The sequence below is a fragment of the Lycorma delicatula genome, chromosome 6, assembly GCF_047948215.1.
Source record: "Lycorma delicatula isolate Av1 chromosome 6, ASM4794821v1, whole genome shotgun sequence".
NCBI classification, from domain to species: domain Eukaryota; kingdom Metazoa; phylum Arthropoda; class Insecta; order Hemiptera; family Fulgoridae; genus Lycorma; species Lycorma delicatula.
Genome location: NC_134460.1, coordinates 157,200,602 through 157,213,358, shown reverse-complemented (window position 1 = coordinate 157,213,358; position 12,757 = coordinate 157,200,602). Strand labels below are relative to the sequence as shown.

At 29.0% G+C, this 12,757-nt stretch overlaps 1 protein-coding gene across 6 annotated transcripts in view; it reads left to right on the top strand.

The window, feature by feature from the left end:
* RhoGEF64C (Rho guanine nucleotide exchange factor at 64C) overlaps positions 1-12,757 on the top strand; it is a 616,090-nt gene that overhangs the window by 595,818 nt on the left and 7,515 nt on the right. For all 6 annotated transcript variants that reach the window (XM_075368882.1, XM_075368880.1, XM_075368883.1 and 3 more), the window contains 3 exons: positions 5,079-5,183; positions 8,108-8,260; positions 12,072-12,191. In XM_075368882.1, coding sequence (XP_075224997.1) covers positions 5,079-5,183; positions 8,108-8,260; positions 12,072-12,191 — 378 coding nt within the window. The remainder of the gene's footprint in view (positions 1-5,078; positions 5,184-8,107; positions 8,261-12,071; positions 12,192-12,757) is intronic.

Genomic DNA, 12,757 nt, shown 5'->3' with positions numbered 1-12,757 from the left:
TGTTTATTAATCGTAACCATTTACAAGTGTTTTAAATTACAATAGTGACAATAGAAAGCTTTCAAAATCTATTTTCATAATATATTACACATAATTATGTTACAAATTCTTAGTACAAAGTACAATGTTGTAAATTTAATTATGTTACAATTAATTTTTTATTAAGTTGAATTTAACAAACCAAAGCAAATTGTACAATAAAATGATTTTTAAAGATTTACTTCAAAATGTCATTTGCCTTTGTAATTATTGTCAGTTGCAGGTTTGCTGTATTCACAGTAGGGTCAGCTGATGTTAGTACTGGCAGTCTTTTTTTTATTACATAGAAATTTCTAATGAAAGTGGTCTAAAGATAAATGTGATTGTATTGTGTCCATTTAGAATACAATTGTTATGTGTATTTTTCCAATAATTATATATTTCATAATGTTTAAGTGCATTAAGATGTAGTACCTTTTTTGTATAATCTCGTATATCAGTTGTAGGTAGTGATGGACTTGCATCTGACATAGTTAGCAAATGTTGAATCTGTGTTGCTGTGGAGGGCTTTTAAGTAATTATAGCATTGTAGCTTTCCTTTGAAACTGCATCCTATTTGACCAACATAAAACATTGTACAACTGGAACAGTTTAATTCCACCGTAGTTCAGCGCACATGTGGTGTTATATAGACTCGTGAACATTAACAATAACCGTGATATTCCAAACATGCACAAAAAAAGAGGATCATATCTTAATACACTAATGTTATGAAATAAAAAATCCACAATGTAAGTTTAAACTGAACAGAGGCAACTCAATCAAACTGTACACATTTTTAAGATGTGTCTGCTTAATTAGAAAAAAAATCCCCTGCAATAATATCAGTTGAGATCAGTGTAAAATAGGAGCTGCAGTCACTGAGGATGATTGCAAGGATGAATGAAAATATTTTAAATGTCTTTTTTTACTTTATAAAAAACATTTTATTATACAATTTGATTTGTTGTTACAGAAGTTTAAATTCTACTCGTATATTAGCATTTTTACCATCTAACATGGACATAAACATAAGAAACCTTTCTTATGTTTCTCTCATATACTCTTTTTTCCTTGAATGAACTTTAATTACTGCTCATATTTACAAGTCCTTTATATATAAATATGCTTAACAAATAAACATATGTGTAAATAGTATTACCATTAGTAAATATTCATTAAATATGTACTTTGTGTGTATCTCTCTTCCCCCTCAATCTCTCTCACACACACACTCTCACTCTCACTCTCTCTCTCTCTCTCTCTCTCTGTGTGTGTGTGTGTGTGTTCATGTATAAGCACACCTTGAGTAGATTTAATTTTTTAGCTCATCAATCCTAAAAGTAATTAAAAATCACCTCATAACTTTTCCCAACCATAAATAAGTCTGTTTCTCCAAAAAATTGAAATCGCTGAAATTGGTATCAAATAATTTCCTCTTGCCAAAATTTTAAACAGAATTTTAGAGAAACAGAATTGTGGTTGGGTAAGGATATTGGGATTGTTTATGATTAATTTTTGAGGATGGATGAGGTATATCTACTTATGCATACAACAGTATCTGTTGAAAAGAGAAACAGATGATACCCGACAGGAAAAATTGCCTGGTTGTTGAAATTTTCAATTTTTATTCTTCCTTAAGTTAACATGTAAATTGTAAAATTTTAATATCAGCAACTGACACTAGCTTATACTGTTAAAAATTATGTTCTATCTGTAGGATCTAGCATAAAAAATAATTAATCAACATAATATTTTAGTTTTTTATCTGTATATGTTCATGTATTTTGAAGTTAGAATTTTACAGACTATTAAACATCTTTCAAGGGTTTTGATGAAGGTTGCCAGCCAGTTTGTTTGGCCTGGTTATTATCCCTTCTTGAAAGTTTTGGATAAGCTTATGTTGCGTAAGCAATCCTATAAATGTGGATGATATGGGTGCCTTTTATATGGAAGGCATCTTGAAGTTATTCTGTAGAGGAATTTGATTGTTTCATATTTCAATCCTTCCCTTTGGTTGATTCAAAACAAACAGCTAGGGATTGAACACATTATGTGTAGTACAATAAGAATTTTTTTTTTTTTTTTTTTGTCTTCAGTCATTTGACTGGTTTGATGCAGCTCTCCAAGATTCCCTATCTAGTGCTAGTCGTTTCATTTCAGTATACCCTCTACATCCTACATCCCCAACAATTTGTTTTACATACTCCAAACGTGGCCTGCCTACACAATTTTTCCCTTCTACCTGTCCTTCCAATATTAAAGCGACTATTCCAGGATGCCTTAGTATGTGACCTATAAGTCTGTTTCTTCTTTTAACTATATTTTTCCAAATGCTACTTTCTTCATCTATTTGCCGCAATACCTCTTCATTTGTCACTTTATCCACCCATCTGATTTTTAACATTCTCCTATAGCACCGCATTTCAAAAGCTTCTAATCTTTTCTTCTCAGATACTCCGATTGTCCAAGTTTCACTTCCATATAAAGCGACACTCCAAACATACACTTTCAAAAATCTTTTCCTGACATTTAAATTCATTTTTGATGTAAACAAATTATATTTCTTACTGAAGGCTCGTTTAGCTTGTGCTATTCGGCATTTTATATCGCTCCTGCTTCGTCCATCTTTAGTAATTTTACTTCCCAAATAACAAAATTCTTCTACCTCCATAATCTTTTCTCCTCCTATTTTCACATTCAGTGGTCCATCTTTGTTATTTCTACTACATTTCATTACTTTTGTTTTGTTCTTGTTTATTTTCATGCAATAGTTTTTGCGTAGGACTTCATCTATGCCGTTCATTGTTTCTTCTAAATCCTTTTTACTCTCGGCTAGAATTACTATATCATCAGCAAATCGTAGCATCTTTATCTTTTCACCTTGTACTGTTACTCCGAATCTAAATTGTTCTTTAACGTCATTAACTGCTAGTTCCATGTAAAGATTAAAAAGTAACGGCGATAGGGAACATCCTTGTCGGACTCCCTTTCTTATTAGGGCTTCTTTCTTATGTTCTTCAATTGTTATTGTTGCTGTTTGGTTCCTGTACATGTTAGCAATTGTTCTTCTATCTCTGTATTTGAACCCTAATTTTTTTAAAATGCTGAACATTTTATTCCAGTCTACGTTATCGAAAGCCTTTTCTAGGTCTATAAACGCCAAGTATGTTGGTTTGTTTTTCTTTAATCTTCCTTCTACTATTAATCTGAGGCCTAAAATTGCTTCCCTTGTCCCTATACTTTTCCTGAAACCAAATTGGTCTTCTCCTAACACTTCTTCCACTCTCCTCTCAATTCTTCTGTATAAAATTCTAGTTAAGATTTTTGATGCATGACTAGTTAAACTAATTGTTCTGTATTCTTCACATTTATCTGCCCCTGCTTTCTTTGGTATCATAACTATAACACTTTTTTTGAAGTCTGATGGAAATTCCCCATTTTCATAAATATTACACACCAGTTTGTATAATCTATCAATCGCTTCCTCACCTGCACTGCGCAGTAATTCTACAGGTATTCCGTCTATTCCAGGAGCCTTTCTGCCATTTAAATCTTTTAATGCTCTCTTAAATTCAGATCTCAATATTGTTTCTCCCATTTCATCCTCCTCAACTTCCTCTTCTTTCTCTATAACACCATTTTCTAATTCATTTCCTCCGTATAACTCTTCAATATATTCCACCCATCTATCGACTTTACCTTTCGTATTATATATTGGTGTACCATCTTTGTTTAACACATTATTACATTTTAATTTATGTACCCCAAAATTTTCCTTAACTTTCCTGTATGCTCCGTCTATTTTACCAATGTTCATTTCTCTTTCCACTTCTGAACACTTTTCTTTAATCCACTTTTCTTTCGCCAGTTTGCACTTCCTGTTTATAGCATTTCTTAATTGCCGATAGTTCCTTTTACTTTCTTCATCACTAGCATTCTTATATTTTCTACGTTCATCCATCAGCTGCAATATATCGTCTGAAACCCAAGGTTTTCTACCAGTTCTCTTTATTCCGCCTAAGTTTGCTTCTGCTGATTTAAGAATTTCCTTTTTAACATTCTCCCATTCTTCTTCTACATTTTCTACCTTATCTTTTTTACTCAGACCTCTTGCGATGTCCTCCTCAAAAATCTTCTTTACCTCCTCTTCCTCAAGCTTCTCTAAATTCCACCGATTCATCTGACACCTTTTCTTCAGGTTTTTAAACCCCAATCTACATTTCATTATCACCAAATTATGGTCGCTATCAATGTCTGCTCCAGGGTAAGTTTTACAGTCAACGAGTTGATTTCTAAATCTTTGCTTAACCATGATATAATCTATCTGATACCTTGCAGTATCGCCTGGCTTTTTCCAAGTGTATATTCTTCTATTATGATTTTTAAATTGGGTGTTGGCAATTACTAAATTATACTTCGTGCAAAACTCTATAAGTCGGTCCCCTCTTTCATTCCTTTTGCCCAGCCCGTATTCACCCACTATAATTCCTTCCTTGCCTTTTCCAATGCTTGCATTCCAATCTCCAACTATTATTAAATTTTCATCTCCTTTTACGTGTTTAATTGCTTCATCAATCTCTTCGTATACACACTCTACCTCATCATCATCATGGGCGCTTGTAGGCATATAAACGTTAACAATCGTTGTCGGTTTAGGTTTTGATTTTATCCTTATTACAATGATTCTATCGCTATGCGTTTTGAAATACTCCACTCTCCTCCCTATCTTCTTGTTCATCACGAAACCTACTCCTGCCTGCCCATTATTTGACGCTGAGTTAATTACTCTAAAATCACCTGACCAAAAGTCGCCTTCCTCTTCCCACCGAACCTCACTAATTCCTACTATATCCACATTCACCCTATCCATTTCCCTTTTTAAATTTTCTAGCCTACCAACAATAAGAATTACAAAACATTTTTTTTTATTCAGAAATAGTAAAAAAAAGACAGTATAATTCACATGCAAAACCTTTGGGTAGATTGTAATATAAACAATTTTTATTTAATCCTACAAACTTTAATTATTAAAATATAATTTTTATTTTTTATTATAGTTAGCAAAGGACATCAGTACAACTAAATTATGGCGAAGGATATCAATAATTAATGGGCGTCGTGCTAGTGGTGAAGCTGATATGATAAATATAAAATTGAGAAAAGTAAGTTTAATTATTACTGCTAGAAATATCAGTTTTGTATGATAGAATTATTTAGATATTTTGGCTAAAAAGTCAAAATACATAAATTATTAGAATTTGTTTTTAATAGATTTGTCATTAGATTCTTTTTATTTAGATATTTTCTTTTATCATTCTTACCTTTTTTTTTTGTTCTAAATTCTTAATCAATTTGGAGAGCTGATTTAAATAAAAAGTTAAAGTGAATTGATTTTATATTTTTCTCTATTCCAAATACTATCGCACTGTGAGATACAGTATGAGAAAGCTGGCACTTCCTTATTTCACAATAACTGGAATGCAAGAAGTAATTAATCAGGCAATAGATTCAACTATCTTTAACTAATGATATTATTGGTTACAAGTTGTATCTGAAGTAAAAGTGTATAAATCGTGCATGATTTAAGTTTGATTTCAATTTACAGTCCTTGAATTAGAAAACAAAAAATTTAATCTCCTCTATTTTATCATAGTTCTAATAATTTTAGAGATGCAATCACAAACTCAATGTAAATTTTATCTTTGACTTTGGTTGGTTCCCTAGAGGGATGTTCACTGAATCTCATTGACCAAAATTCTAAATGATTTCTAGACTGAAAGACACACACTATCTTCTAGCTTTATACCTTTCAACCTTTTAAAAGCTTAAAGGCTATTATAAAATTTTCTTTACAATGGACTTGCTCTCAGAAAAAACAACTCTGATTGATGTTTTTTGAATCTGATGTCTTTTTAAATGCCTCAAAGCTACAAGAAAGATGAGCCAGATAAATTAACAAACAATTTTTCTCAAATAATATGTTAGATACACTGCTTCAACTAAGCAAGAGAAAATTATGTATAATTATTTATAATAATTGTTATAATCAGAAACAAGTATAGACATCACCCCTATTGAGTTGAAGAAACTTTCATACTCATATGATACATTGCTTCATAACAAAAAGAGATACATCAGTGCCAGCTTTAGCCATTTTGGCACCCTGGGTGAGAAATGTTGGCACTCCAGGTAAGGCTGGAAGTTTCCTAGTAAACATTTTGATGACTGTTATGGGTAGGGGGGGAGGTTAAAACATTACACTTTAAAAAATAAAACAATTCTACATCAGTTTTTTTTTATGTTTCTATGTATACAAGTATAATATTTTTACAAAAATGTTACATTATAATCCTTCATTTAAAAAAAATATTTTTTCTTGCTTTAGCATCTGTAAATGTTTTAACAATTTTTTTATAATTTATATTGGCAGCAACTTCGTCTTCAATGGATGATTTAGCTAAATAATTTAGTTGACTTTCACATATTGTAGCTCTCGAGTACATCTTAATTAGTTTTAATTTCGAAAAACTCCTTTCACCACTTGCAACTGTTACTGGCATGGTTAAAAGTAGTCTGAGCAAGATGTATATATTTGGGTGCAAATCTTCAAGCTTCCTTTTTTTTGTAAAATTCAATACAGCTAATGGACTAGAGTCTTTGACATTTTCAAAACAAATATTGAATACTAGTGAGCTGATCACACAGACTAATACCATCAGTATCTACAACTGACTCATTCGTTAATCTTTCTTGTAAAATGTTGCTTTTTTTTTAGTAATGTCTGTTTGTCAGAAGGTAATTTTTTGATGTCCTATAAGAAGCTCCAAACTTTAGAATATTCATGAAGCAAAAGAAAGCGTTCTTTGAAAGATGTTAGTAGTGTATCAAATAGAGTAGTAAAGTAGAGCTTAGGGTGTGTGGATTTAGGTGCTTGACTGCTATCTAATGAAACCCAGGTAATGTAAATTTAGTAGCCCATGTACAGTGAATAAAAATAAAAAAAAGGTTTTGGGGAGTCCCAAAGGTGCCCCTGCGCAATCATCCCTGTTGCCCTACTCTAAAGCCGGCACTGGGGTACATTGACTTATTGCAGTGTCTGTCTTAATCATAGTTATAGTACCAGAGGCACATAAAAGACAATACACTTAGTATTAGTATACCAAGTTATTTGTAGATTTTAATAGACCGTGTCAATTTATGAAAAGTAAAAAACAGATGATAAATATGTTATTAAACTAGCCTAGTTTTTTGCTAGATATATCTGAGTAATGTCAGGCATCTGTAAATATAACTGCCCAGTTGAAATCATGTAGTGTCATCATTCCTTTAATACTATGAAGGACACATACCATGTATAAAATATTTTTCCTAAATTTGAAAGAACTTGGGTAGTAGACTGTAAAGAAGAAAAAAATTACATCTGCTTATATCTTTTATATTTTATTCTTCATATTCTATTTTTTCTTCTATATTATCATTGTAATATTGATAGCTGAATCATTTTCTGAAAATCTTCATGTGGATATCTATTTAAGAACTTTGAATATTATATGAACTTGAATTATTAGTTTATTGTTCAGGCAATGGTAACACAAAACTGTTTTTCGCATCTCCCAAAAAAAAAAAAAAATTAGTTTATTGTGGTCAATATTCCTATGGCTTAGATCTGCCACAAACACAAACTTACTAAATAAATGCTATGACTGACTTAATTTAAATGTAGAATGTAACAACATAAATGTGGATAACTTAATACTGTCAGCTTTTATTAGTGATTGATTAGTAAATTGTAGCAGCCATTGTCATAAGATTTTTAAAGAAAAAAAAATGAATGATAATTTGCATGGTCTGTTTTGCATAAAAATATTTATTTATATTTTCTTAAATTTAATTTTTTTATATGGTAAATAATAAAATATAAAACTCCTAGTATTATATAATAATTTTTATAATTAGGCTATTACTCAGTTCACGTTATGTAATAATTTTACTTCTTATTTTAGAACTTCCTTATTTAATTTGATTATGTGATTTAAATGCTGTGCTCTTTTTAATATATATAATTTAATATTTATTATTTATTTAGATTGCAGTGGATGTACTGGAATGGAATCATGATGAAGTCAGATTTGCAATCGAGGGAAAATTGTTATTTACCCAACCAACAGACAGTAACTGGAGACGAGGACGAACAATTAAGCTTACTCCAGTTAATGCTTTACTTGTCACATTGGGAAAGGTATTATCAAACAAAAAAATTTTTATTTTTTTCATATACAGCTTCTGGGACATAACATACTTCTGAGACAAATATATTTCTAGGATAATTTAATAACAATTAAATAGTCCTCATAAATAGGGATGGTGCTCACACTCCCTCAAAAGCAAATAAGTCTAAATAATTTTCAATTTTTTAAAATTTTTCCAGCTATTGAAAGCAACTTAAAAAGCAAAATCATGTAGATAGTGATTAATCATTTTTTATTGTATCGTGGAAATCCCATATATACAATAAAATGTTAGATTAATTGAAACCAATCAATTTTTCCTGTAATTAAAGAGTTTTAATGAATAATTGATACGTTATATCAACCTATAAATTAAGACGCATCTTAAGATGCACAACAGAACAGACAAACCTAATGTGTGTTGCTTAATAAAAATTATGGATAGTTGTTGACTTTGAGTACAGCTTGGCACTTTTATATTCTGTTATTTACATGCAGTTGAACAGTATAAGCATATGATCACTACATAATAAATATATTATATAGATTATGTAAGAAATGGTTAGATGTAATGTAATTCTCTTTGGATAAAAAAGGAAAAATTGGATCAACGTAATATATAATAAAACCATGATCAGAGCAATATCACAAGATATATAATTACCTAGGCAAAGTAAATATAATAATAAATGTAAAAAACAATTTTAATAAATAAATAATAAATTTATGAAAAAATAGAAAAACAGATACATAAAGATTCTAAATAAATAAAATAAGTAGAATTCCAATTTATAGTGAAAATTATTTAATTATTTGTACATTTTACATGAACGTACAGAAAATTCAGTATTTTTAAAAAATAATATTTAAAAATGTATTTGCTGAATAATATTGGTTTTATTTAAAAACTCATTTACAGAATAATATGTCTAAAAAAAGAAGGATCTTCTAGTTGTATTTAATCAAAAACAAAGGATTAATTTATTAAAAAATTAATAAAATTTAATTTAATAAAGAAATTTTTGGGAAGGATTTTAAATGGGTTTCTAATTTTTTAAATTGGCAATGGAAGCATAATAAGATTCTTTACTTGTATACCAAAATATTGTGCTGTGACAACAAAAACATTTCTGTTTTCAATTTCATAAGATTAGATATTGTTTCTTTTTTTTAATAAAACTGATAATTTTTTTACAACACAAGTAACAGTACAGACAGTATTTCAGATTTCTTTTAACTAAAAGGAAAAATGAATTAAAAATTTAACAACTTTTTTTTAAATATCCATAAATTCAGTAATGAAAATAATTTCAATTTACCAATAAAGAAATTACAAATTAAAATGTACATCTGAATTACAATTTTATTATCATTATTTTGTTTAGGTAAATTAATGTTATATTTTACTGAATATCCCTTTATAAAATAATTGTAATAACTAGGGTTTCAAAGACTTTTTTTTTTCTAGTAATATACATTAAGGATTATTGTAATTAGTTAATAAATTTATAAATCAGTTCCTTCAGAAAGTAAGATTTTTTTATGCAGCTATCATTAACCATTAAAAATGTTAACTGTAAATTCGGTACTTACATATTAACGCCACTGCAGCTACAGCTTTATTTAAAAGCAAAGTAGTTAATCAGATTTCGGTGGAAGATGAACAGTCTCTTTATTAATTTTAATAAATGGTTATTTATATTTATTTATTTTATAAATATAATTTAACCAAACTTAACCTACGCTCGCTAACCTTGACTAATTAACACCATAATTTTTTGAGTATTTATTTAATAAATTCAGTAATTATTGCAATTATTTATTATTTAAATAATCAAAATACTCCTGTTAATTAGTCAAGGTTAGTGAGCGAAGCGAGCGTAGGTTAAGTTTGGTTAAATTATATTTATAAAATAAATAAATATAAATAACCATTTATTAAAATTAATAAAGAGACTGTTTTGAATCTATGTTAAACTCTATATCGGCCCATTTTCCACCGAAATCCGATTGACTACATTGTTTTTAAATAAAGCTGTTGCTGAGGTGGTGTTAATACGTAAGTACCGTAAATTCTAGTTATATAACCTTTGAAATCAGTTATTTTTTTAACCTGTATCAATAAACCAACAACAAAACAAAATCTGTTAGTCAGCATGATGAAATGTGGGTTTGAAAAGTATACCATACTATACAACTACACTTACGTCCCATGAAATAGCCAACTTCTGCCCTAACTTACCTGTACACGTTAATATTAAGGTAATAGGAAAAACTATTTCAACTTATTTTATAAAAAATTCCTGGCTAATAGAATGTAAAAATATGAGTAATTTGAAATTAACCAGAAAAGGAATCGATGGATAGTTGCAGACTAATTAAAAATAGATACATATTTTCTTAAGACAATACTAAAAAATGTATTCATCAAAAATTTAGAAAGAGATATTAGATTTATTCAAAATATGAAAAACCGTTGAATCTGATAAAAATTAAAAAAATTAATAAAACAGGTTCACAGTAATAAATTTGAAATGACACACTAAAATTATAGTTATATCAGTATTCATTTACTAAAAGGACTATGATGACGTAAATTATACACATCAATACATATGCAGAAGATGATAAATGTCATTTTTTGACTATGAATATAAACTAAAGCAAAAAAAGTCAGGAAACCATTTTGCAATCACAGCAGAATATATCTTAGAGAAAATGCATGATTATAACAGGCATTAACCAGACATCTTGGTGCATTGAAATATTAAGATAAAATTTTTTGCAGGGATTGATTATCCCTTTTGTGTCCATTGCTGTTTCACCAACAGAATACATAATAAAATCAATAACATTAACAAAAGTCATAACAGAGGAAACTACTTTGAATGCCAGACAGATTTTAAAAAATACAAACACATTTTTTTCTGTGTTTATTTTAGAAGTAGAGCAGTTTCATAACAGTTTTGAATTCTACTGCAAATTTGGTGAACAATCCCAAGCTTGTTTCTTCAATTGTAACTTGTTTTTTTTTTCAATTTGTGTCTGTAAATGAGTGTGTTGAATCAGTTACTACTTCTCTGGTAAAGAGTAAATGGTTGCCAGGGTACTCAGCTCATATGAAAAGAGAAATATGAAAACCTGAGAACATTGTTTTTTTTTTAGTATGAAAATCATAGTAGTTGTTCTATAGAGAATGAAGGCCTGAGATCAGAATCCCTAGTTTGTAATAATGTAATATGCTTAAACTCATCATAGAGTTGCAAGTTAAGGTATCTAATAAGATATAGATTTAATAGACATAGAATTGTTAAATGTAATCAACATCTACGCGTGTATATTTATGAAAAAACATTTGAAATAGGTTAAAAACAATGAAATTAAATAAATAACTCGCTTTATTCTCTCAATTATCAAAGTTAGTTTCTGAAACAATTTAATAATTTACAAGAAGATAATGTAAGGTAAATGAATGTATTATGCAAAAAAAAAAATAAACTCTGTGGGTAGTGTAACCCCACAATCATCATGACACTGACTTAAATGAAATAAAAAAAAAAGGTAGCATGGCTATAAAGTTAAAGTAACAAATTAAACTAAAAGCCAGAAAGAAAAAAGAAAAATCTTATTCTTAATATAAAATAATTTTATAAAAACATTTGAAGATTTTTTAATGCAATAAAAAATAGTATGTCTATTATTAAACATTTTTGCCATGGATAAATAAATTCCCTTATTATTTTATTTTTCATAGAAGAAAAAGTACTAACCAACATATTGTGCAAGAGTAACTCTTTTATCAAGTATATTTTGTGTTTTCAGCCTAATGAAGACTACCAACCTGATTCTGAAGAATTGTTAGCTTTTCCGAGGAAAAATGGAATTAAAGAGGCATCATTATTGCTACTAAAAGAGAAAAGTAGCAGATATATATTACTCAGGGTATTGTATTATTTGTTGTTATTATTATTATTATTATTATTTGCACTAACCAGATCATTTAGAAAATTTTTGTCTTAACCAATTTAGGAAAGAAGTTGAATTTGAGGTGAATATCAATTTATCCACTTAAAAATATGTAACTCAAGTAAGGTATAGTTAAAATAATTTGTTTTAAAAACTTGTACACAACCCTGTTCAAGTGAATACCCCAATGTTATTCTTTGTTTTATTAACTTCACTTTTGTATACAACAGTCTTTGACTTTGTCATCATGGTACTAAATTTTAATAAGTTTTGCTATAAAATTGATCTTGTTGTAATGCTAATTTCTTCAGCCTCCTCTTCACAATAGACTAAAGGTTCTCTGTAGGGTTCATATCTGGGATATTTCCAGGTCAAGGCAAGGTTTTTATATTGTTTTCACTTAAAAAAATTTACAAACTTTGCTTTGTGGCACAGTGTACCATCATGCATAAATATGAAGTCATTACTTGGGAACTAGTCCTTTAACTGTGGTAATAACATATTTTCAAGTACTTTTTGTACTGATGCTGGTTCACATGCCA